This window comes from Coregonus lavaretus (assembly GCF_964263955.1).
Source record: "Coregonus lavaretus genome assembly, contig: HAP1_SCAFFOLD_217, whole genome shotgun sequence".
NCBI lineage: Eukaryota > Metazoa > Chordata > Actinopteri > Salmoniformes > Salmonidae > Coregonus > Coregonus lavaretus.
In genome coordinates, this window is record NW_028165332.1 from 147,645 (window position 1) to 175,254 (window position 27,610).

The 27,610-nt window shown below is 45.1% G+C and overlaps 1 protein-coding gene across 1 annotated transcript; it reads right to left on the reverse strand.

Moving 5' to 3' along the window:
- Nucleotides 1-1,984: 1,984 nt before the first annotated feature.
- LOC311115968 (sterile alpha motif domain-containing protein 9-like) lies at nt 1,985-27,112 on the reverse strand. The gene is made up of 10 exons (XM_084191085.1): nt 26,925-27,112; nt 25,908-25,968; nt 19,201-22,582; nt 17,124-17,161; nt 7,016-7,083; nt 5,486-5,706; nt 3,523-3,764; nt 3,258-3,377; nt 2,932-3,073; nt 1,985-2,765 (listed from the first exon to the last, which is right to left on the reverse strand). Exons 3-10 carry the CDS (start codon nt 22,109-22,111, stop codon nt 2,467-2,469), a joined length of 4,041 nt encoding a protein of 1,346 aa, XP_084047211.1. The 5' UTR covers nt 22,112-22,582; nt 25,908-25,968; nt 26,925-27,112; the 3' UTR covers nt 1,985-2,466.
- Between the last annotated feature and the right edge of the window lie 498 nt (nt 27,113-27,610).

Below are 27,610 nucleotides of genomic sequence, written 5' to 3' on the forward strand. Positions count from 1 at the left end.
CCGTAACCTGGCGGCCTCCTCTGCCAACCCGCTGGGCTGCTCTGTCGCGGTCTCCTGCTGCCCCGTCGTCCACGGCGTTAGCCCCCCCCTAAAAATTTTATGGGCTTCACTCCTACCCGTGGACCAGGTCTCCATACTCTTTGCCAGCCTTTCGCCCTTCTGCTTCCACGTCAAGGAAGACGCGAAGGAGATCCGCTAGAGATCTCTCAGGCGGTGGCTCCTGGACTTGCTGCTTGGTCCAGTCTTGGTGGGATCTTCTGTCAGGCTCGTCGGGAACAGAGGAGGACCAAGGCGCAGCGTTGCAGGCAAACATACTCTTTATTTAGCGATATATTGACAAAATAAACAAAACGATAACGTGACAGTTCACGGTCTAACACAAACCGACTAGAAACAAGATCCCACAACTACTGTGGGAAAACAGCCTGTTTAAATGTGGTTCCCAATCAGAGACAACCAACCACAGCTGACACTCGTTGCCTCTGATTGAGAACCACACTGGCCAACATAGAAATGAACCAACTAGAACTACAACACAAATCTATACACCCTGGCTCAACATAACAGTGTCCCCAGAGCCAGGGCGTGACAAAGATCAGGAACAGTCTGAAGAAGGTCATCGACTTCCCTGCTCCAGAAGATGTGGAGGACATCGGGCTGGGATTTGGAAGGTTGGCGAGGAGCGATGTGTTCAGAAAGACAGTCGGGGCCATCGATGGTTGCCACATACGCATCAAGCCACCAGCACTGGACAAGCAGGACTACTTTAATTACAAGCAGTTCTCTCCCTCTCTCCTTTCTCTCCCTCCCTCTCCCTCCCTCTTCATAAATAGCTGTCTTTAAAAAAGTATCCGTTTTTATGTGTAATCTCTTCTACCTATTTAGATGATCAGTTCGTTGTTATTTATTTTATTACCACCAATCAGTTCCTTGTCATTTTATCACCTGAGTGTTTATCACCAATCAGTTCCTTGTCATTTTATCACCTGAGTGTTTATCACCAATCAGTTCCTTGTCATTTTATCACCTGAGTGTTTATCACCAATCAGTTCCTTGTCATTTTATCACCTGGGTGTTTATCACCAATCGTTTGTGCAATACTTGATAAGTAAGTCTTATTTTCTTGTGTGTTGATATCACTTGTTCTCATCTCTCAAAAATATAAAAAGAAATAAATCTCTCAATTTGCCCATCAGCTGCTCTGTCCCTGTTTTCCTCTTCACTGTCTCCTTATATCTCTTCTCCTCCCTCCCTGCCTTAAAATAATCAAATAGCCAATTGCTGCTCTGCCTCTTTCTTGGCCCTGCTCTACCCTGGCTGGTCCCCTGGCTGGTCCCCTGGCTGGTCCCCTGGCTGGTTCCCTCACTGGTCCCCTGGCTGGTTCCCTCACTGGTCCCCTGGCTGGTTCCCTGGCTGGTCCCCTGGCTGGTTCCCTCACTGGTCCCCTGGCTGGTTCCCTCACTGGTCCCCTGGCTGGTTCCCTCACTGGTACCCTGGCTGGTCCCCTGGCTGGTTCCCTCACTGGTCCCCTGGCTGGGGCCCCTGGCTGGTTCCCTCACTGGTCCCCTGGCTGGTTCCCTCACTGGTCTCCTGGCTGGTTCCCTCACTGGTCCCCTGGCTGGTTCCCTCACTGGTCCCCTGGCTGGTCCCCTGGCTGGTCCCCTGGCTGGTCCCCTGGCTGGTACCCTGGCTGGTTCCCTCTCTTCGCGCTGATATTTCTTCTGCACAGGCTGATATTTCTTCAGTCCCGGGGGAGCTGCTCGTCCACGCACAGTTTAGAGGGAACATTACTTGTTGCTCTCAAGAAGCACTGGTCAACACAGGGTCTTTGTTGTTACTGTGTTACGATGTCAAAGAAACACATAATCTACTGGTACAATAAACCAGTATATTCAGAGACACATCATTTAACCAATACCTTGTACATTACGGATCATAAGGGTGGGTAACATAGCAAACATCATAAACATACAGTATGCAGTATGATTTGATTGATTTATTTGTCCAGTGTCTTGCACTCAGTCATGTCCAGCCCACATGATACTAAGACAATATCTTTAATTTTTATTCACAGCATGTGAGAGAACATTCATAAACGTACTATATCAAACACTAAAAACTAGGATCTATTGTAAGAAGATAAAACAACATTTTCATGCAGGCCTCCAATTCACACAAAAATTAATACAATATCAATATTAATAAAATAACAATAAAACAATTTTTCCTTTAAAATGTGGTTCATTTAGGTTGGCTGGAATAGAACAATGTACACTTCAAGAAAGTTCTGCAACAGGGTGATCAAATTAAGATCTTACATCTATAGCTGTTTGCCTAGACTCATGCCGGGGCATGGGTATACTCAACAGGGTGATCAGATTAAGATCTTACATCTGTAGCTGTTTGCCTAGACTCATGCCGGGCCATTGGTCTTCTCAACAGGGTGTCTCATACTCCAACAATGTTCTATCTCAAACCCAGTTCTGAGCATAAGTATTGGTCTAGTTCACACAGAAGTGTTTTCATAGTCAAACATGCATAAGTTCCTTTATGCAGCACCATGTCGATGATGGCACGTGCCTTGTCTGCCCTCTCAGCTATCACCTTTACTGAGTCTTTTTCGTAATCATTGACCACTTTCTTATGCAGGAGCCCGTCCAGGAGACCTTTAATAGTAGGCTCTGACACTTTTTCCACAAACTTACACCGCACGAAACGCAGCTGCTCCACATCACGGATATCCAGCCCACCGACCAACACAGTATCTGGGAGACAGGGTAAAGTAAGAGATACATTTGCCAAACATGTATTTGTGATGGAAGATACGTTCTACATTTACGCGTAGATGATCCACACTATAGATACACGTATTACAGCCACAGAGTAAGTTACGTAATAAGGTGACTGGATGGGATTTAAATAGCAACTTACCTGTTAGTGGCACTTGACGTATCCATACCTCCTCATCCCCTCTTTTCAGAAGTCTAAGCTCCACATCCTCTGTGCCTGCCTCCAGGAACACCTGGAAGGTGGGGTGGTAGTTGGGGCCGTACTCACGGCGAAACTTTTCCACCTGAAACACATGTAAAGTCAACCTCATTTCTCCACCAGCTGGCATTCAGTACACGCATCAGCACAGCTCACGTTTCAAAAATCACACACCATTTTTATTTGGCAACTTGGTGTGACAATGTCACATTCACATGATCCAGAACACGTCTGCTAAAAAAAACGTGGAAAAATATGATTTATTTTACCAATGGTTGTATCTTATTTTTCTCAGCAGAATCACAGCAGAGTTTGTATGTTTCCCCACATGTGAGCGGGCAGTTGGAGGGGATCTGAATGTATTTGCAGTCCCGCTGTTCCCTCTCCACCTGCAACAGAATAAGAGCTGATCATCAATAAGGCTCCTTCGATTATCAGAGGAGAGCCAACTGACAAATTTTACCGCCTAAAGTGATTTTCAGATTCATTTTAGCAACAAAAGTGTCCTTATACTGAATGTAAGGTTTTTTGCACCTCAGTGACGGGCACATTCACTGGAAGTAAATGTACGTTCAGAGTTGGCTTCCGGAGTTGTGGTTTGTGGAACAGCAGCACTTGCCCTTCCACCGAGGATGAAAAGTAGGAGGAGACCAGGCCCCATAAGGAGAGGTCTGTGATGTCCACCACCGCATGTGAGTAAGTCACCCTCACTGGCTGCAAAACTTCCACACTGTCACCAGTAACATGGGCCACAGATAAGGAATCAAAGCCTTTCCCTGCAATAGAGAAAACCTTCATTGGTGTACTGTGCTGATTGTGTAACAGGGTGAAGATTGCCCTACTAGGTAGCCATTTTGAGTGTCACCATTGTGCGCTGGGATTTGTGTGTTTCCAATTACTTCAAGGCTAATGAGGTGATTAAGCACACCTGTGCCCCTCCCTTTAAGCATTTGATGACGTGTCAAATGTTTTCAGAGGGATGGACATGAGTGATAACCCTTATCAGATATCCTTAACATGAAAAAGGTGAACCTTTTTGGCATTTATTGCAACGGTTGATAAACAGCACTACAGGAGTGGATAAGACCTCGGGAAGGATCGCTATCATCCTAGCTGCAGCTGAACCATTCTTGGGAGTGAGGGATGTAACAAGTGAAGGGCTGCATGAAGTACTGGCAGGAGCAATCGGATCCTCTCAGGTCCACAGATCTGTGTAGGGCTCCGAGTAAAGTTGATTGATTGAGGATAATGTTTTTGTTTTGTATGTAGTTTTTTCGGGCGTTAGAGGACGTTAAAAGTTTGAGTTTTTCCCATTTCTGTTTTGAATTTCCCCCTTTTTGTTTTCTGAGTACAGAAATACAGGTACAACTTTTCAGAATGTAGCCCTAAAACCCCACCAATGAAGAAGATGAAGCGTCTCTGGGTGCTTGAATCCCAGCCAGATCAGGGAGAGGAGAGGTAGACTGCTGGACTCCAAGCTGCCACGCTGTCAAAGGTGTTTTAGAGTATTGTTTGTGTAAAGCTTATTAAAGTAAAGTGTTGTTTGTTTCTGGTTGTAGCATCTTGGATCCCAACGAGGTAAAGTGCAACCCTATTTATTGAACTGTTTGTATTTTATTCTGTGTTTTAAGTGGTAGGTTTAAACACAGAATTGCCTGAATCCTCAGTCAATTTGTAGCCCCACTTTGTAGCTTGTGTGGCTTCTCACTGTGTGCTGTGCTGCTTGCTGTACCTTGACTGCTACCTACTGAACTAAGTCCTAGATCCAATCAGATCAAGCGTTAACCGGGCGATAGCGGATGTTTTGGAGGTGCCGGGAGGTGGAACTGCATTGGAGCTGACAAATCGGTGAGCACTTGGGTTAGAAGTTCAGAACAAAATAATTAGGATTTCTATCAGCTTAATCAAGGTGTAGATTTCATCGCACATTCCAGTGTTAGAACTTGTAAACAAGGCTGCGTGGGATTTCTCTTAATGCGACTCCGTGCAGCCAATGGCAATGCCCGCTTTAGGTACTGTATAATGCCGGGAGCCACTTGTGGATTTGACAGCTGTAAAGCAGCTCCACCTCCGACACCGTTAAAACATCAGCTATGTGGAGCGGATCTGATCTAAGCGGATCTGATCTAAGCGGATCTGTTTGAACAGGGCCCTAAATTGTGTGCTGCGACGTTCCTATTTAATCCGTGTGTACTTAAACCCTACAACTTAAACAACTTTAAGAATGCTGTTTGATGGACTTCTGTAGTAGTCAAGTCGTTTGTTTCAATTAGAGCTTTCATATTTACCCCTTTCTTGACGCAACTGTAACACCTTAATTACTTAGTAATTTACAATATTTTTGTAATTCTGTCTAGCGTGACCTGTTTCCTTACCATGTACCCAGTTGAAGTCTTTAATGACTCTGCCCTATCCCAAGAATATGTGGGTGTTACAATTGTCTATTTGGACGGATGTTGGCATTAGAACTTTGATGAAGAAGTAGCGTAAAACCCACCAGAGGTGATCTCACAGTGTGGGAGGTGTAACTGACGGACAGCTCCCTGAAGACACTCAATGCTGAACAGGGGTCCGGCAGGAGTCCGGCCCGTGGAGTGCAGGAGACTGTCGTCCCATTGGACAGTCCTGTAAAGCACCTCCCCCTCCCCCTCCCCCTCCATCAGAAACATCAGCCCTGTCAACCTGCACTGGAACAGGCCTGCATGGGGGCACTGGAGCCTGGGGGCCACAGAACAGTAGTGGCACTCATTTAAATAAACATGTTAGATGGTTGCTCACCCAGAAAGTAGTCTATGGGCCAGGGGAAACTGTAATCCATTGTTCGGTTTTCTTTCTCTTTAAATTAAATTATGTCGCTTTGACTCTGGTGACATAATATATATGAACGCTGTTAATTTGAAGGCACAGAGATACACTGTGACGAGATCCTGAGGCCCATTGTCTTGCCATTCATCCGCCGCCATTACCTCATGTTTCAACATGATAATCCATGTCGCAAGGATCTGTACACAATTCCTGGAAACTGAAAATGTCCCAGTTCTTCCATGGCCTGCATACTCACCAGACATGTCACCCATTGAGCATGTTTGGGATGCTCTGGTGTGACCAACAGATGCATATCTGTATTCCCAGTTGTGGAATCCATAGACTAGGGCCAAATACATTTAAATTGACTGATTTCCTTATATGAACTGTAACTCAGTAAAATATTTGAAATTGTTGCATTTTGCGTTTATATTTTTGTCCAGTGTACTTTAATACACATATAAGTGAATTTGTCCTAATACTAATACTAATACAAAAAGTGCTGTAATTTCTGACAGTCTGCACTTGAACCTCATAGTCATTGTATCATTTCAAATCCAAAGCGCTGGAGTACAGAGCCAAAACAACAACAACAAAATTCACTGTCCCAATACTTTTGGAGCTCGCTGTTTTTTTGTTGTATTTTTTTATGATACTGCCTTTATTGTTGTAGTTGTATAATTAATTCCTTGTTATGTGTTCCCTGCTGCATTTTTTTGTGTGAAGCAGGGCTCCCTTGCAAAAGAGACATGGTCTCAATGGGAAAAGGTTAAATAAAGTATGAAAAAAAATGAAAAAAAAGAATGCACTCACTAACTGTAAGTCGCTCTGGATAAGATCGTCTGCTAAAATGACTAAAATGTAAAAAATGTAAATAAAATAGCTACTACAGACATCAGCTAAGTTCAACCACCAGCTAACAATCAATGGAAGTAACAAGTAGCGGTGTGGATGTTTTTTTAATGGTCAAACCACCTTCATTAACATCAAACCAAATATGGAGTTGATTTGAGTTGATTTGGCCATGACGTTTTGAACATTTGCGCACATGCCATATCACTCCAATTGAGTGGCTGTTTAGACAAAACTGAACCATGGATTACAGTTTCTCCTGCCTTATAGACTTCTGTCAGGGTGAGGAACCGTCTAACGGCAGGTTGTAAAATTCTAACCTTCCCCTTTAAGTATGTGAAAAATGTATTCATGGATAATAAATGGTAACCTGTAATGGGTTTTGGTCCATTGTGGATGGATTGTTTTCCATTCAGGTTCTGTCAAAAGAGTTGGGGTCTGGAATAGAAAAAGGACACATATCAGCCAACACTTTAAGGCCTAAATTCTCTCTACTAAGCAGTGATGATGTTGTCAACAACAGGCTGCACTACCTACAATACTTACCTCTGTTTGGAATAAGAGACTTTCCACACCTGTGTTTTAGACTGTCATTGTATCCATGGTTGGATGCAATACAACTTTTATTAATCAAACTCTTATACAATTTATACAAAACACAACGACGCAGAGTCAGCCATTGGAAACAGAGCAGTTTGATTGTCTTTAAGACCAACTATCTGGCCATGGTGTTCATGCTGTATTATTGGTCCCTACTTGGGTCTGGTTACTCTGCAGGGCTCTCCAACCCTGTTCCTGGAGAGCTACCCTCCTGTAGGTTTTCACTCCAACCCTGTTCCTGGAGAGCTACCCTCCTGTAGGTTTTCACTCCAACCCTGTTCCTGGAGAGCTACCATCCTGTAGGTTTTCGCTCCAACCCTGGTTGTAACTGACCTGATTCAGCTTATCAACATGCAAATTATTAGAATCAGGTGCGCTAGATTAGAGTTGCAGCTCATAGACAGATGGCCTGACATTCTACTTTAGAATTCTCTGATACAGAGCAGAATTCATGGTTCCTTCTATTAAGGCAAGTCATTCAGGTCCTGAGGCAGCAAAGCATCCCCAAAGTATCCCACTACCTCCACCATGCTTGACCGTTGGTATGAGGTTCTTACTGTGGAATGTAGTGTTTGGTTTTCACCAGACATAGTGGAACTCATCTTGTCCAAGATGGGTCCCATCAGATATAGGACAGACACTTCAAAACATAATTCCTTTTGTTTTTCCATAAATGATTGTGTTATTCAAAGTGTTTCTATGGGCGAATAGCAAAACCAATGTTTCATAAAATAATTTTTATCATATTTTATTTTGATACCTACAGGGGTCCTAAAATTCAAAATAAAATAGCTAAATGATCCTTATGACCATCTTAAAACAATTCCATATGTTAGTGTAACCGGTGTGAAATGGCTAGCTAGTTAGCGGTGCGCGCTAGTAGCGTTTCAATCAGTGCCGTCACTCGCTCTGAGACCTTGAAGTAGTTGTTTCCCTTGCTCTGCAAGGGCTGTGGCTTTTGTGGAGCGACGGGTAACGGTGCTTCAAGGGTGACTGTTGTCGATGTGTGCAGAGGATCCCTGGTTCAAGCCCATGGTAGGGGCGAGGAGAGGGACGGAAGCAAAACTGTTAGCTTAGCTTAGTAGAAATCCAGCCCTGGGCCCTTAGACTTTACATTTCCTAAAAGTTCAAACATGGTTACATTTAATTTACATTTTGGTCATGTTCAACGAACGTTCTCCAACTGGTCTGACATTGGGAATGTTCTCAAATAGTTCCGAGAACATTAAGAAACAACATTATTCTATGGGGATTTCAGTACTTCAGCATAACGTTTTCCTCATGGTTCTATTTAAAGTCATGTTCTCAGCCTTTGGAACCAAAGTTCCAAAGGCTGGGCCTAATATTGTGTGTAAGAGGTCATACAATAAGTTTTGTAGTGATTCCTATGTTGTTGATGTAAAGAATATATGTTGGTCCGTGGTGTGTAATGAGGAGCAAACAGACACTGCACTTGACACATTTATGAAATTGCTTATTCCAGTTACTAATAAGCATGCACCCCTTAAGAAAATGACTGTAAAAACTGTTAAATCCATGTGGATTGATGAGGAATTGAAAAATTGTATGATTGAGAGGGATGAGGCAAAAGGAATGGCAAATAAGTCTGGCTGCACAACCAATTGGCAAACGTATTGCAAATTGAGATATCATGTGACTAAACTGAATAAAAATAAGAAGAAACTACACTATGAAACAAAGAAAAATGACATAAAGAATGATAGTAAAAAGCTTTGGAGCACCTTAAAAGAAATTCTGGGAAAAAAAAAAAACTCAGCTCCATCCTTCATTGAATCAGCTGGCTCATTCATCACAAAACCAACTGATATTGCCAACTACTTTAATGATTTTTTAATTGGCAAGATTAGTAAACTTAGGCATGACATGCCAGCAAAAATTGCTGACACTACACATCCAAGTATATCTGACCAAATTATGAAAGACAAGCATTGTAATTTTAAATTCCATAAAGTGAGTGTGGAAGAGGTGAAAAAATTATTGTTGTCTATCAACAATGACAAGCCACCGGGATCTGACAACTTGGATGGAAAATTACTGAGGATAATAGCGGACGATATTGCCACCCCTTTTTGCCATATTTTCAATTTAAGCCTATTAGAATGTGTGTGTCCGCAGGCTTGGAGGGAAGCAAAAGTCATTCCGCTACCTAAAAATAGAAAAGCCCCCTTTACTGGCTCAAATAGCTGTCAGGGTTGAGTGTAGAGGTAACGTGGAATCACACGCAGAACACACAGAGATTCGAAACAGATGTCTTTAGTGAAGTCCGAAAAATACAAGTCAAACACGGCAACAGGCCACAGGCGAAACATACGCACACTGGAAGAACCAAAGTAGGTGCGCACAACGTGCAGGACTCTCTCAAACAAAACGAAATACAGAGAGCACAGAACAGCGAACCAACTACTACACGTGACATAGAACAATTACACACAACACCTGACCAAACACAAGAGAACTAAATAGGGCGCATAATGAACACTTAACAATGAACAGGTGTAACAATCAGACAAAACTAATCAAACATAGAAACATAGAACGGTGGCAGCTAGTACTCCGGAGACGACGACCGCCGAAGCCTGCCCGAACAAGGAGAAGGAGCAGCCTCGGCCGAAACCGTGACAGTACCCCCCCCCTTGACGCGCGGCTCCAGCCATGCGCCGACCCCGGCCTCGGGGACGACCAGGAGGACGCGGAGCAGGGCGCGTAGGATGACCACGATGGAACTCGGTCAGAAGAGACGGGTCTAGGATGTCCCTCCTCGGCACCCAGCACCGCTCCTCCGGGCCGTACCCCTCCCACTCCACGAGATATTGGAGACCCCCCATCCGGCGTCTCGAATCTAGGATGGACCGAACAGTGTACGCCGGAGCCCCCTCGATGTCCAACGGGGGCGGAGGAGTCTCTTCTATCTCATAGTCCTGGAGTGGACCAGCTACCACCGGCCTGAGGAGAGACACATGGAACGAGGGGTTAATATTCTTGTAATCAATGGGCAGTTGTAACCTGTAACACACCTCGTTCAATCTCCTCAGGACTTTAAAAGGCCCCACAAACCGCCGACCCAGCTTCCGGCAGGGCAGGCGGAGGGGCAGGTTTCTGGTTGAGAGCCAGACTCGATCTCCAGGTGCGTACACTGGCCCCTCACTGCGGTGGAGATCGGCGCTCGTCTTCTGTCGATGGATGGCTCGCTGCAGATGGATGTGTGCAGCGTTCCACGTCTCCTCCGAGCGCCGCACCCACTCATCCACCGCAGGGGCCTCGATCTGGCTCTCATGCCAAGGTGCCAGAACCGGCTGGTACCCCAACACACACTGGAAAGGGGTTAGTTTAGTGGAGGAGTGGCGGAGAGAGTTCTGTGCCATCTCGGCCCAGGGAACATATCTCGCCCACTCCTCCGGCCGGCCCTGGCAATATGACCTCAGAAACCTATCCACATCCTGGTTGACACGTTCGACCTGCCCATTACTCTCCAGGTGGTAACCCGAGGTAAGGCTCACCGAAACCCCCAACCGTTCCATAAACGCTCTCCAGACTCTGGAGGTAAACTGGGGGCCTCGATCAGACACTATATCCTCGGGTACCCCGTAATGCCGGAAGACGTGGGTAAATAGAGCCTCAGCGGTCTGTAGGGCAGTAGGAAGACCCGGCATGGGAAGGAGACGACAGGCCTTCGAGAACCGATCCACAACGACCAGGATGGTGGTATTCCCCTGTGAGGAGGGAAGGTCTGTAACAAAATCCACCGAGAGGTGAGACCAGGGTCGTTGTGGAACGGGCAGGGGTTGTAACTTACCCCTGGGCAAGTGTCTGGACGCCTTACACTGGGCACACACCGATGGCCACCAGTACTTTGTGCTAAGGCAGTGCACTGTCCGGCCAATACCTGGATGCCCAGAGGAGGGTGACGTGTGAGCCCAATAAATGAGCCGATCCCGGACCTCGAGCGGGACGTACGTCCGACCCACCGGACACTGTGGAGGGCTAGGGTCGGTGCGTAATGCCCGCTCGATGTCCGTATCGACCTCCCATACCACCGGTGCAACCAGACAAGACTTAGGTAGTATGGGAGTGGGCTCAACGGACCTCTCCTCCGTGTCATACCGCCGAGACAGGGCATCTGCCTTCCCGTTCTGGGACCCAGGGATGTAAGTGATCTTAAACACGAACCGGGCTAGAAACATAGTCCAACGAGCCTGGCGAGGATTCAGTCTCCTAGCTGCCCGAATGTATTCCAGGTTACGGTGGTCAGTCAGAATGAGAAAAGGGTGTTGAGCCCCCTCAAGCCAATGCCTCCACACCTTTAGGGCTTGTACCACGGCTAACAGCTCCCTGTCCCCTACGTCATAATTACGCTCCGCCGGACTGAGCTTTTTCGAATAAAAAGCACAGGGGCGGAGTTTAGGTGGTGTGCCGGACCGTTGTGAGAGAACAGCCCCGATACCGGCTTCAGACGGACGCGTCCACTTCCACTTGGAATGGTAAAGCGGGATCCGGATGCGCCAGCACTGGAGCCGAGGTAAACAGGTCCTTCAGTCTCCCAAAAGCCCTGTCCGCCTCAGCTGACCACCGCAAGCGCACCGGACCCCCTTTCAGAAGGGACGTTATGGGAGCTGCCACCTGTCCAAAACCCCGGATAAACCTCTGGTAGTAATTCGCAAAACCCAAGAACTGCTGCACCTCTTTAACCGTGGTTGGGGTTTGCCAATTACGCACGACTGACACACGGTCAACCTCCATCCTCACCCCTGACGCAGACAACTGATAACCCAAAAAGGAGACCGACTCCTGGAAGAACAGACATTTCTCGGCTTTGACATACAGGTCATGCTCCAACAGCCTCCTCAATACTCGGCGCACCAGGGCTACATGTTCGGCCCGGGTAGAACTGTACACCAGAATATCGTCTATGTACACGACTACTCCCTGCCCCTGCATGTCCTGGAAAATCTAATCTACAAAGGATTGGAAGACTGATGGAGCATTCATTAACCCGTATGGCATGACGAGATACTCGTAATGACCGGAGGTAGTACTAAATGCTGTCTTCCATTCATCGCCCTCTCTAATGCGCACCAAGTTATATGCGCTCCTGAGGTCCAATTTTGTGAAGAACCGTGCCCCGTGTAATGACTCCGTCATAGTCGCAATCAGCGGGAGTGGATAACTATATTTCACAGTAATCTGATTGAGACCGCGGTAATCAATACACGGGCGCAAACCTCCATCCTTTTTCCTCACAAAAAAGAAGCTTGAGGACGCGGGTGAAGTGGAGGGCCGTATGTATCCCTGTCTCAGAGACTCGGCAATGTATGTCTCCATTGCCCTCTTCTCCTCCTGTGACAAAGGATACACATGGCTCCGCGGGAGCGCAGCTCCTGCCTGGAGGTCTATCGCACAATCCCCCTGTCTATGAGGTGGCAACCGCGCCGCTCTCGTCTTGCTAAACACGAGTGCCAAATCCTCATACTCGGGGGGAATGTGCAATGCGGGCATTTGGTTCGGACTCTCCACCGAGGTCGCCCCTACGGAAACACCCAGACATAGCCCCTCACACTGAGCAGACCACCCCTTAAGAGCCCTCTCTCGCCACAAAATAGTAGGATCATGGGTAATCAACCAGGGAAGCCCCAGCACCACCGGATACGCAGGAGAGTCGATCAGATAGAGCTGAATCGTCTCCTCATGACCCCCCTGCGTCTCCATCCTAAGTGGCACTGTGACCTCCCTAATCAACCCGGATCCTAACGGACGACTATCTAGGGCATGTACAGGGAAAGGATTATTTACCGGAAGGAGGGGAATCCCTAACTCTACACAGAATTTGCGATCTACAAAATTCCCAGCTGCGCCTGAATCTACTAGCGCCTTATGCTGGGAACGAGGTGCAACCTGTGGAAAACAAACAGGTATGGTTATGTGTACGACAGAAAGCTCTGGGTAAGTGGGGCGCCTACTCACCTGGGAGGACTCCCCAATGTGTGGCCTGCCTTCTCCTCCACCAGGAGACCCTCCCCAGCACCTAGCCGCGGTGTGCCCTCCACGGCCACAGTTGGTGCAGGGGACGGCCCCCCTCGGGCTCCTTCTTCTCCTTCCTCTAGCGCCAGCACCTCCGAGCTCCATGGGGCTCGGCTCGGAGGTGCTGGAGGGTGGAATGGGCGACCCCCACCTGGGACGCCCGCGGGTAGCGAGCAGGGTGTCCAGCCGAATGGCCATGTCAACCAATTGGTCAAATGAAAGCGTGGTATCCCTGCACGCCAACTCTCTGCGGACGTCCTCCCGGAGGCTGCAGCGGAAGTGGTCTATGAGTGCCCGCTCATTCCACCCCGCATCTGCCGCTAGAGTCCGGAACTCCAGTGCAAACTCCTGAGCGCTCCTCATCCCCTGCCGGAGGTAGAATAGACGCTCCCCCGCCGCCTTCCCTTCCGGTGGATGGTCAAACACAGCACGGAAGCGGCGGGAGAACTCCGCATAGGTGATGGTAGCGGCGTCTATTCTCCTCCATTCGGCGTTGGCCCACTCCAACGCCTTGCCGGTGAGACAGGAGATGAGGGCGGAAACGCTCTCGTGTCCAGAGGGCGCCGGGTGTACGGTGGCGAGGTAGAGTTCAACTTGCAACAGGAACCCCTGACACCCGGCAGCGGTGCCGCCGTACGCCCTCGGGAGCGAGAGCCGAATCCCACTGGGTTCCGGAAGTTGGACAGGCGGGCTGACCGATGGTGATGGTGCGGTAGGTGGGGGTGTGGGTACCCCGCTGGTCTCCCATCGATGGAGGGTGTTCATCACTCGGTCCAGGGCGTGCCCGATTTGGTTGATCCTGTCCTCCTGTCCACGAAGGCGCTCCTCGATGATCTCTGTGGGTGCGGGTGCTCCTGCTGATTCCATAGAGATGGTGTGTAATTCTGTCAGGGTTGAGTGTAGAGGTAACGTGGAATCACACGCAGGACACACAGAGATTCGAAACAGATGTCTTTAGTGAAGTCCGAAAAATACAAGCCAAACACGGCAACAGGCCACAGGCGAAACATACGCACACCGGAAGAACCAAAGTAAGTGCGCACAACGTGCAGGACTCTCTCAAACAAAACGAAATACAGAGAGCACAGAACAGCGAACCAACTACTACACGTGACATAGAACAATTACACACAACACCTGACCAAACACAAGAGAACTAAATAGGGCGCATAATGAACACTTAACAATGAACAGGTGTAACAATCAGACAAAACTAATCAAACATAGAAACATATAACGGTGGCAGCTAGTACTCCGGAGACGACGACCGCCGAAGCCTGCCCGAACAAGGAGAAGGAGCAGCCTCGGCCGAAACCGTGACAATAGCCGACCAATTAGCCTGTTACCAACCCTTAGTAAACTATTGGAAAAAATTGTGTTTGACCAGATACAAGCTATTTTACAGTAAACAAATTGACAACAAACTTTCAGCATGCTTATAGAGAAGGACATTCAACAAGCACAGCACTTACACAAATTACTGATGATTGGCTGAGAGAAATTGATGATAAAAAGATTATGGGGGATTTTTTGTTAGACTTCAGTGCGGCTTTTGACATTAACGATCATAGTCTGCTGCTGGAAAAAACGTATGTGTTATGGCTTTACTCCACCTGCTATATCGTGGATAAAGAGTTACCTGTCTAACAGAACACAGAGGGTGTTCTTTAATGGAAGCCTCTCCAACATAATCCAGGTAGATTCAGGAATTCCCCAGGGCAGCTGTCTAGGCCCATTACTTTTTTCAATCTTTACTAACGACATGCCACTGGCTTTGAGTGAAGCCTGTGTGTCTATGTATGCGGATGACTCAACACTATACGTCAGCTACTACAGCGACTAAAATGACTGCAACACTTAACAAAGAGTTGCAGTTAGTTTCAGAGTGGGTGGCAAGGAATAAGTTAGTCCTAAATATTTCTAAAACTAAAAGCATTGTGTTTGGGACAAATCACTCACTAAACCCTAAATCTCAACTAAATCTTGTAATAAATAATGTGGAAATTGAGCAAGTTGAGGTGACTAAACTGCATGGAGTAACCCTGGATTGTAAACTGTCGTGGTCAAAACATATTGATACAACAGCAGCTAAGATGGGGAGAAGTATGTCCATAACAAAGCGCTGCTCTACCTTCTTAACAGCACTATCAACAAGGCAGGTCCTACAGGCCCTAGTTTTGTCACACCTGGACTACTGTTCAGTCGTGTGGTCAGGTGCCACAAAAAAGGACTTAGGAAAATTGCAATTTGCTCAGAACAGGGCAGCAAGGCTGGCCCTTGGATGAACACAGAGAGCTAATATTAATAATATGCATGTCGATCTCTCCTAGCTCAAAGTGAAGGAGAGATTGACTTCATCACTACTTGTGTTTATGAGAGGTATTGACATGTTGGGTGCGCCAAGCTATCTGTTTGAGCTACTGGCGCACAGCTCGGTCACCCATGCATACCCCACAAGACATACCACCAGAGGTCTCTTCACAGTCCCCAAGTCCAGAACAGACTATGGAAGGCGCACAGTACTACATAGAGCCATGACTACATGGAACTCTATTCCAAATCAAGTAACTGATGCAAGTAGTAAAATTAGATTTAAAAAAACAGATGAAAAAACACCTTATGGAACAGCGGGGACTGTGAAGCAACGCAAACATAGGCGCAGACACATGCATACACACACACACACACACGATAACATACACACTATACACACATGTACACATGGATTTTTGTACTGTAGATATGTGGTAGTGGTGGAGTAGGGGCCTGAGGGCACACAGTGTGTTGTGAAATCGGTGAATGTATTGTAATGTTTTGAAAATTGTATGAACTGCCATAATTTTGCTGGACCAAGGCAGCAGCTAATGGGGATCCATAATAAAAACAAATACAAATACAAACGTTAAGAAACAACGTGCTTCTGTGGGAATTTCAGTACTTGTGGTTATTTTTAATGTCATATTTTTACTACATTCTGGGAAAGTAAAAAAAAAATGGTATGACTTGAGGGATGTTCTCAGAACGTTCAGATAATGTATGGATCTCTTTTATGTCAGTTCTTGGCAATATTCTGGGAATGTTGAAAATAATTGAATTGTACACATTAACATCAATAAGCTCTAAATTCCGTTCTCAGAACATTAAGAAAACTTTCCATAAAAACCACAAGAAAGCTTTAGTAACTGCCACGCCTACTCCCGCTCCCCCGCTCCGGTGCTCGACTTCGCCGGTTTACTAACCACCGGTCCTGGCAACCCATCATGACGCACACCTGGCAACCCTCATTACGCACACCTGCGCCTCATGAGGCACACCTGGACTTCATCACTATCCTGATTACTTCCCCTTTATCTAGCACTCCATGGCATCACTCTTCAGGCAGTGTTGGTTCAGTTTTCATGTCTAGAAGCGTCTCTTGTTTTGTAACTCGCCATGTTCATTATTATTAAACTCACCATCTGCTTCCTGCCCTGCGTCTACGTTACAGAGAATTTTCTACGGATGTTATTTAAAAACATATACATTCCGTTCTTAGCGTCAATAAAATGTTCCTCCATTTGTCTCATTGTTGTCGCTTTTCAAATACTGTTAATGTCATTTAGTAATTTTAACAAATTTGATCCATGTTTAACGACATCACCTTCCTGATGGCAATGCCTGACGACGTATCCGAAACTGTTTTGCCGACAAGAAGAGGGCGTGGAGTGTTCAGGCGTGGAATGTGTATTGAGAGTATTGGAGTTGGAATTTCAGTTTACCTCCTGAATTAACTGAATTAAAAGGGAATTGAACCCAACCCTGCAGTGCAGTCAGTATACCAAAGTTTAGATGATCTTACTTACATGAATGTGGCTAGAAGTCTTAAAGCCCATTGGAATACCTGAAATAAGAATCAATGGTCAACATTATCTCACTTGTTTTGGATTTGGAGCCATCTGGTACTGTATCTCAGAAAACAAACCCATGGATATAGTATACACACCATTGTATATTTGAATTAAACCAAATGAATAACTGTCTAGCATAAATATAAATTGAGATATTCACTCCACATAATAAGATTAACATCCATCTGTATGTTAATTTTTTAGTAAGTCACTTATTTTTCCCCCAATGTCTAGGTAATTCAACATGAACAAGTTGGAGTCACGCATTACCAGGTAAACATTTACTTCATCAAGTTTTACAGTCATTACTAACATTTAAACGGGACCCCATCATGTGGAATAGATGTGCCTTGCAAAAGTATTCATCCCCCTTGGTGTTTTTCCAATATTGTTGTGTTTCAACCTGCAATTTATATGGATTTTTATTTGGATTTCATGTAATGGACATACACAAAATAGTCCAAATTGGTGTACTGAAATGAAAAAAACAACTTGTTTCTAAATATTCTAAAAAAGAAATAACGGAAGCCCCTAAATAAGATCTGGTGCAACCAATTATCTTCAGAAGTCCACCTGTGTGCAATCTAAGTGTCACATGATCTCAGTATATATACACCTGTGCTGAAAGGCCCCAGAGTCTGCAACACCACTAAGCAAGGGGCACCACTAAGCAAGCGGTACCATGAAGACCAAGGATCTCTCCAAACAGGTCAGGGACAAAGTTGTGGAAAAGTACAGATCAGGGTTGAGTTATAAAAAAATATCCGAAACTTTGAACATCCCACGGAGCACCATTAAATCCATTATTAAAAAATTGAAAGAATATGGCACCACAACAAACCTGCCAAGAGAAGGCCGCCCAACAAAACTCACGGACCAGACAAGGAGGGCATTAATCAGAGAGGCAACAAAGAGACCAAAGTTAACCCTGAAGGAGCTGCAAAGCTCCACAACGGAGATTGGAGTATCTGTCCATAGGACCACTTTAAGCCGTACACTCCACAGAGCTGGGCTTTACGGAAGAGTGGGCAGAAAAAAGCCATTGCTTAAAGAATAAAATATGCAAACACATTTGGTGTTCACCAAAAGGCATGTGGGAGACTCCCCAAACATATGGAAGAAGGTACTCTGGTCAGATGAGACTAAAATTGAGCTTTTTGGCCATCAAGGAAAATGCTATGTCTGGCGCAAACCCAACACCTCTCATCACCCCGAGAACACCATCCATGGTGGTGGCAGCATCATGCTGTGGGGATGTTTTTCATTGGCAGGGTCTGGGAAACTGGTCAAAATTGAAGGAATGATGGATGGCGCTAAAAACAGGGAATTTCTTGAGGGAAAACTGTTTCAGTCTTCCAGAGATTTGAGACTGGGACGGAGATTTACCTTCCAGCAGGACAATGACCCTAAGCATACTGCTAAAGCAACACTTGAGTGGTTTATGGGGAAACATTTAAATGTTTTGGAATGGCCTAATAAAAGCCCAGACCTCAATCCAATTGAGAATCTGTGGTATGACTTAAAGATTGCTGTACACCAGCGGAACCCATCCAACTTGAAGGAGCTGGAGCAGTTTTGCCTTGAAGAATGGGCAAAAATCCCAGTGGCTAGATGTGCCAAGCTTATAGAGACATACCCCAAGAGACTTGCAGCTGTAATTGCTGCAAAAGGTGGCTCTACAAAGTATTGACTTTAGGGGGATGAATAGTTATGCACGCTCAAGTTTTCTGTGTTTTTGTATTATTTCTTGTTTGTTTCACAAGAAAAAATATTTTGCATCTTCAAAGTGGTAGACATGTTGTGTAAATCAAATTATAACCCCCCCCCCCCCACCCCCCCCCCCCCACCCCCCCCCCCCCCCAAATCCATTTTAATTCCAGGTTGTAAGGCAACAAAATAGGAAAAATGCCAACGGGGGTGAATACTTTAAAAAAAAAAAATATGGATAAGAGCGTCTGCTAAATTACTAAAATGTAAAAATGTAAAATGTACTTTCGCAAGCCACTGTAATACAAGTCAAGGTATGACTTACCTCGAAGTAATGTTTTTGATTCTTCCATTATGGTTCCCTCTGATCCAATGGCATATTTCATTTTTTGCTGAACATTTCCCACTCTGTATATTGTGTACTTTATGTCAAAAGCCACAGGGCCACTGATATCGAAGCCAAGGTAAAATGAGATGTAACCATCCTTCCACACACTGGCCTGTTTCTGAGGACGAATCTCAATCTCTTTGTCTGCCATACGGGCAAATGCCTTATACACTCTGACCACTCCTTTGACACGAAGAAGGTGATCCTGAATCCAGGTGTCCCTGATCTCTGCACTGCCTCTTGTTTTATTGGCTGTCCTTGATTTCCTTTTCAGACGCTCACAGATGTTGTCTATGCTTGATTTGTGAACAAGTCTTTTTAACCCAGCACCTTTACCCAGGTAAAACAAGGGCACAAGTTCCCTAGATTGTAGGTACTTCTTGTATTTGTTGTCAAAGGCCTGCTTCATGCGCTCAACATACTTGTTAAGATCAATGTCATTGGTGACATCCCCCTCTCTTGCCTCCTCGGGCCAAAACAGTAGGAGGACAAGGAGGTAAAACTCTGGGGTCCAAAGTTTTGTCTTTTCTTCCTCCATGAACTTCTGAAGAATGGTTCTAAGTTGTGGTAGAGTTGCGGGTTCTGCAGATGCCACTGGCCCATTGATCTGGATGAAGTTGGCCAGGATGTAATTACAGGCAGTGTTAACATCATCAGGGTTTTCTTTATTGATTATTTTCCACAGCTCTGTGATTTTACTCAAGTTGGACTCACTGGCATTTTGATTGAGAGAGGAGAGGCCAGGAAAGGTAGAGGCCATTTTCTCTTTGAGTGTCTTTAATGGTAGGTCCTCTTTTGGACTGGGGGCACTTGTATACTTGCAAAAACAATCAATAATGTCTCGCTGAAAGTATGTTGGCTGATCCTTCCAGTTCCTGGGCTCAGAGTAAGTGAGGTAACTCTCAAAAAAATTGTAAAATTTATTTTCAACCGCAACTCTGAGGCTGGTGATGAAAGTCTTGTACTTCATGAGCTTTCTGTCCTCAAACAGTACCGAGAGATCTTCAGCTGATATTTCCTGGGTAAGGATTTTCCTCCATTTTGGGTTGAGATTTGTGAGGGAATTATAAACAATGTTAGCAACCTGTAGATAACCAAAGATTCCCCTGTTGTTGAAGGTGTGATACATTTTTGTTGGACTGTCATCCTCCACTGTTTCCTTTTCAGCTAACTCCTCCTCTTGTTTGAAAGCCTTGATGGCTTTCTCTGCCCAAAACAAAATGTCTCTGGCCCCTGATTTTTCACCTGATTTTCCATTGACTTGTTTATTCAAATGGTTCTTGTGAACTTGTCCCAGTGTATCAGCAATGAATGAGTTGGTGGGCACTCTCTCTTTAGCTCTTTCAGCCCAAATCTCAGCTCTTGTAAAATCAGATATTTTGATGTAGTAAAAACGTGCAAGAGATTGAGGGTAGAACGGGTCATGCTTGAATGTTTCTGAAGCGGTTTTCAACACATTTACACATTCAGGAATGCCTTCATGTTTCTCAATATCTAGAATTAACCTGGAAAACATCTCCTGGCCATTTGAGGTTGTTTCTCTCTTAGTTAACATGTCTTTGAAGAACAGTAACAAGGATGGCTGAATTTGTTGTCTGGTTAAGTACTGCAGAAAGTCCAGTGTTGCTGAGCTCCTAGCTATACCAGCATCTGCCAGCAACTGAACACATTGATGTGCAAGAACTGGGTGTGCTATGCGGACTCTCTTGTCTTCTCCTCCATGTCTTGAGAATGTGACTATGAGATCACTGAAAGGTTGCATGCGTTTCTGAAATGACAGGTAGGGGTCACCATAGGGGTCTTGATGGCTGAGGAATGCCTCACACTGTGACTGTAAGAGGTAGGAGCCAGGAACATAGGAGTTCACCAGAGCTAAAAATGCAAAGAGTTTGGTGTTGCGGGATGCTTTGTTTTGCTGAAGATATTTGGTGATTTCTTTTGCCTCGTCTGAACAAAATGTTTTTCTCATGTATTCTTCATTGAAATCATGTTGCATTATGTTAAAGCTGTGAAACTTTCCCATCTCGTCTCTGTGGTGCCTCTGTATTTGTTTTTCTATGCTAACAAGGCTTGTTTTCTCTTTGTCAGAAAGACTTGATTTCAGGAGTAAATCTGCCTCAGTTCTACTCTCATCCTCCTCATCGTCTATGATATAGGCAGAGCGTATGCATTGTAGAATGATGACCACAGGGCATTTAGCACTGATTTTTTGCTCTGTTATTTCTCTGATGAGAAAGTCCTGTAAGGGGTCCCTCAGGTGTTCATTGTCCTGCAAAAGAAGCACTGTATTCTGGTTTTCTGGATCACCGGTTGCAAAAAGTTTGACCACCTGTTTGGCAATAGTCCTAGTGTCAGACAGCGGGTCTTTCTGGACTTGTTTGCCTATATCTTTCTTGTCAGAAGAAGGGTCGACCAGAACAGCACACCTGAGCTCTTTCCTCAGGTCCCAGAGTATCTGCATGGCCAGGGTGGTTCCTCCACTGCCTGGCTGGTGCGACAGCTTAATACTGTTTACACTCCAGCTGCCCTGTCTCTGAACCTTGATGAGTTCCCTCAGCTTTTCATAACCATCTCTTCTGATCAATCCAATGTCATGTTCTTCTCCTGTAGGCGTGGCACTGCTATCAGAGGCCCTCTCATCAGCCAGGTAAAAGTTCATCCATTTAGGTGGGGTTCCCTTGTAAAAATCTGACTCAGTCTCCAAAGCAACTGCTGGGTCGATTTGCTCTCCTTCAAACTCATTTGCGCTCAAGACATCTAGAAATGAGAGTGAGTCCATGAGTTCACTGTCCATGAGAATTCCCCCCCCTCCAGCATTGGGCAGGGTTGGTATTACTTTGCCTGCCATGACAGGTAGCTATGTTGGTACACTCTCACAGCGGACGGAAAAACAGATTTGCATCTAGGTTATCTGATGATGCCTGCAAAGGCTGAGAATTCCTGTGGCAAGGAGGAGGTAACCTTTCCGCTAGACTATTATTAAGCACAGCGCAGATAAGCCTGGAATATCAACGACTCTAACTATTTTATTGCCAATATTTTATCTTAGCAAATCACATGACCGCGAGGCATGGCCAGGAATCAGAGACGTACAGTGTGCTTGGAGGCTGTGTTCAGAGGGCGGTTCAGAAAGAGTTGATTGATTAGAGATAAAGCCAATGGTTGTGGGTCAGGACTTTGTTCCTTGGTTTCTATTGGGTTTAACGAAGACCAAGTTTGAATTTAGCTTTGTTAAACAAAGACAATGTTATTTTTATGTGCCGCTGTCGTTTGTTCCAGTTGGCCTTGGTTATTTTCACCATGTTTTGTCATGTCCAATCTACAGGGAGAATGTTCAGGAAACAAAAAACATTTCAGTCAAAAGAAGATTAAGTGTGATGAATGAGAACCAGGGATTGGCAAAAATTACGAAATACAATTACAAAATACAAAAAAACATAAAGATCAAGGGACAATTTCAGCTTGATCTGAGACAGTTAAAACACTGCTGAATTACGCATTTTACAAACAAAATACCATACTGTTTTTTGTATTTTAAAGTACAAAAAGACATTTGCAAGTAGCTGGCCTGAACAGCAACAACATTCTCAGTAACGGTTACAAAAACGTTTTACTTGCTATAACTGTAATATGTTGTTGTTTATCTACCTTAGTTGAGCAAGTCACTCTGGATAAGAGTGTCTGCTAAATGACCAAAATCGAAATGTATAAGTGAAAATGAACACACCAAAATGAACTGCAAAGCACACTGGGTATTATTTTGGGCATTGTTTCGGGGGCGGAGCTCATTAGAATAATACTCAGCATGCATTGCAATTGTTCACTTTTACATATACAGTACATTTATATTTGTCATGTAGCAGAAGTTCTTATTACACCATAGTGCTATTAGAATTCTGATACCAATGCAGGGTGAAAGGAGGGCCACAAAATGTAAACCACTATAAAAAAAATGGTATATAAACATATTTCGCATTTTGAAAATACAAATTACAGTATTTTGAAAATACCAAATATCAAATACATTGGAGTGTAGTTCAGCCCAGTGTAATTCAAATGACAAAATACTCTGAAGTAATTAAAATACGTATTTCTCTGATGAAAACAAGTATATGTTGTTTTTATCAATGGGGACAATTTCAGCTCGATCTGATACAGTTAAAACACTGCTGAATTACGCATCTTACAAACTAAATACCATACATATACTGTAAAAGCATACACTTACAAAGTTATTTCCTGGTGAATGGGATAGAAGGCATTTTGAAACCCTTTGCCCTGAATCCTCACCTATTGTATATAGCTACTGTAAGCTGTCTGTATTTGTTGGTCTGTTGCCATAGAAGCCAGGAAAGCCAGCAAATATGACCCCATTGGCCCCATGTGGGTATTCGGTGGGCAAGGTGGGCACTGGCCATCCCACATCAACCCAAACTAGCCCAACACAGGCTAGCCCACACCAAGCCCACAGGCTAGCCCACACCAAGCCCACATGCTAGCCCACACCAAGCCCACATGCTAGCCCACACCAGCCCAACACAGGCTAGCCCACACCAGCCCAACACAGGCTAGCCCACACCAAGCCCACACCAGCTCAACACAGGTTATCCCACACCAAGACAACACCAAGCCCAACACAGGCTAGCCCACACCAAGCCCACACCAGCCCAACACAGGCTAGCCCACACCAAGCCCACACCAGCTCAACACAGGTTATCCCACACCAAGACAACACCAAGCCCAACACAGGCTAGCCCACACCAAGCCCACACCAGCCCAACACAGGCGAGCCCACACCAAGCCCACACCAGCTCAACACAGGTTATCCCACACCAAGACAACACCAAGCCCAACACAGGCTAGCCCACACCAAGCCCACACCAGCCCAACACAGGCTAGCCCACACCAAGCCCACACCAGCCCAACACAGGCTAGCCCACACCAAGCCCAACACAGGCTAGCCCACACCAAGCCCACACCAGCTCAACACAGGTTATCCCACACCAAGACAACACCAAGCCCACACCAGCCCAACACAGGTTATCCCACACCAAGACAACACCAAGCCCACACTAGCCCAACACAGGTTATCCCACACCAAGACAACACCAAGCCCACACCAGCCCAACACAGGTTATCCCACACCAAGACAACACCAAGCCCACACCAGCTCAACACAGGCTAGCCCACACCAGCCCAACACAGGCTAGCCCACACCAAGACAACACCAAGCCCACACCAAGACAACACCAAGCCCACACCAGCTCAACACAGGTGATCCCACACCAAGACAACACCAAGCCCACACCAGCCCAACACAGGCTAGCTATCACCAAGCCCACATTAGCCTTACACGGGCCAGCCGAGACCAGCCCAACACAGGCTTAGCCCACAACAAACCCACATCAGCCCAACACAGGCTAGCCCACAAAAAGCCCACACCAGCCGAGCACAGGCTAACCAGCACGGGCTATCACACCCCACATGAAACATTTGCAAAAACACTACAGTGAATACTGTAGTATTTACTGTAGTATTTACAGTTAACTATAGTATAAATACTGTAATAAAATAAAACTGTAGTATATACTATAGTAATGAATGTAGTGTTTTTGCAGATTGTAGTATTTATTGTAGTGTTTTTGAGGACTGTAGTATACTGTAGTATTTACTATAGTGTTTTAGCAGACATTATTGTAGTATTTACTGTAGTGCTTCTGCGGACTGTAATATAATGTAGTATTTACTAATGTGTTTTTGTTTTATTGTCTTTGAGATAGAATTGGAGGCGTTCTCATTTGCTCTTTTAGTATTACTGGAGAAATACTAAAAGAGCAAGTTTTCCATAACCTGTAGGTAGGTAGGACTTTGGTCTGAACAGATTGTTCAGCGCTTCTGCTCTTTTCTATGACCTGATTGGACCAAATTGGGATATGGGGAGTGGAATGGGCAGGGTATATGCTAATTAAATACTGTAGTATTTACTATAGTTAAAAAAAAAAAGTGTAGTGGTTTTGCAGACTGTAGTGTTTTTGCAGACATTACTGTAGTATTTACTATAGTATTCTACAGTATACTACAACATTCTATAGTAAGTACTACACATGAGGGATACTACGGTGTGTAGTGTATTATTCTACAGTACAGTCGCATCGGTTCAATGTGGGCAGCCTACATGGGGACAATATTTTAACCCGCATTGGGGCCCACATTGTGCCCAGTGTGGAGATGTTTGCTGGGACTCCTACTCCCATGGACCAGTATGCAGGAGGTGAATCCCACACTCTACACTGTGTGTTCATTTCCATCAACTCTGTTCAAAGAGGGCAGGTTCACAGTGATAAAACTCAGTGCCATTCTCAGTCATTAAAACTCACAGGGAACTGATTATTCATGTAATTGCCATTGTATGTGTGTATGTGGTTGTCAGAATGTATTCAGTATTCCATTCGCCACTAAAAAAACCTTTTATTAAAACTGGTCTAAACTCCACCACCGTGTTAACATGCACTTCCTCTCTACACCTTGCCAGTGCCAGTGACTTAGTTCAACCATATTTCAATGAACTTCTCTTTAACACTCTTTACTCTAGATAATCACTCTATCTGCTCTGTCCTTTCTCTATTTTAATTCTGGATACTTACTTTGCCATCTCCTCTCTCCGGAATAGAGATTATCTTCTGCTCTGTCGTCTCCAAACGGATCCTGCTGAACAGAGACATATTTACTTTAGTCTTTACTTGAACCACTCCTACTTATAGAAATACAGGATTGCAGTAGGCGGATCCTACACTCTACATTAGAGATTCGTACCAAATGGCACCCTATTCCCTATATAGGGTACTACTTCATTGGGCTCTGGTCGAATGTTGTACACTATATAGGGAATAAGGTGTCATTTAGGACACCCACTGGGTGTGTTACTTCCTCAGGGAAGTTCACTCAAAATAGTACGTGCGAAATAGCTTTCTCCGAAACACAGAAACCTGTGATTTAGCGTCTAAGCAGATGGGTGTTAGACCTGTTGCGCCTCAATATGGGGAATGCAAACCTTTCACTGACACCATGTAATGGAACTATACAACCCCAGTCTCACAACACCATGTAACGGAACTATACATCCCCAGTCTCACAACACCATGTAATGGAACTATACAACCCCAGTCTCACAACACCATGTAATGGAACTATACAACCCCAGTCTCACAACACCATGTGACGGTGTGATGTAAAACCACAGATACAATAACTGCAATTAATGTCTTTCATTCTTCTTTATTAGAAAATTACACTATAACCTCTTGCTTCTCTCCCTCTCCCTGTGTGTGTGTGTGTGTGTGTGTGTGTGTGTGTGTGTGTGTGTGTGTGTGTGTGTGTGTGTGTGTGTGTGTGTGTGTGTGTGTGTGTGTGTGTGTGTGTGTGTGTGTGTGTGTGTGTGTGTGTGTGTGTGTGTGTGTGTGTGACAGAACCCAACGTTAACAGTCCTCCATAGCCAATGAGGGCATGTTTTCTGGGAACACCGCAGATTGAAGGTTTTGCTTTTCTCCGAGGCTATCGAGAGGCTATTGGGTGCAAACGATATAGCTCTGTCAAAAAATATCTTACATTTATGAGTTGTAACAATTATAAACATGTTATTTTAGAGGCAATAATAAACGTACCTTCAATCTGGTCTATCCATACACACACTGGACTTTGGAGAAACCTTGACTATTCATTCCAACACACCAACTACAGCTTCTTTTCGTGTATCAAACGGAGATACTTGTCCAGGCATGATTACAAAACAGCAGTGACTACGGGCCAACTACTACACACACCTTATTTAGCTTTGATTTCCTGTAAAGGGAAGGACACAGAGAACAGGTAAAACAGGTCATACCATCACACTGCCCAATGTTCCTGTGTCCTGCCCATAATTGGATTTCCTCGCAATCTTGCCAGTGGGTTAGTGTTATGATTAACCAATACCTCTGTAGCTCAGCTGGTAGAGCATGGCGCTTGATTTGCCTGCAAAGGCTGATAATTCCTGTGGCAAGGAGGAGGTAACCTTTCCCCTAGACCAGGGGTGTCAAACTCATTTTAGCTCAGGGGCCACATGGAGGAAAATCTATTCCCAAGTGGGCCGGACCGGAAAAATCATGGTATATATATAACTTAAAAACAACAACTTCAGATTGTTTTCTTTGTTTTAATACGATCAACATACAACATAAAGCTGGAGCCTGAGGACAGTGTGTCCAAAATAGTACAAGCACAACATCACTATTAATCATAAAACACGTCAAGTTTATTTGAAAATTCTAAAGAAAAAGAACACACAAACACACAATGCCTCAGTGATTAA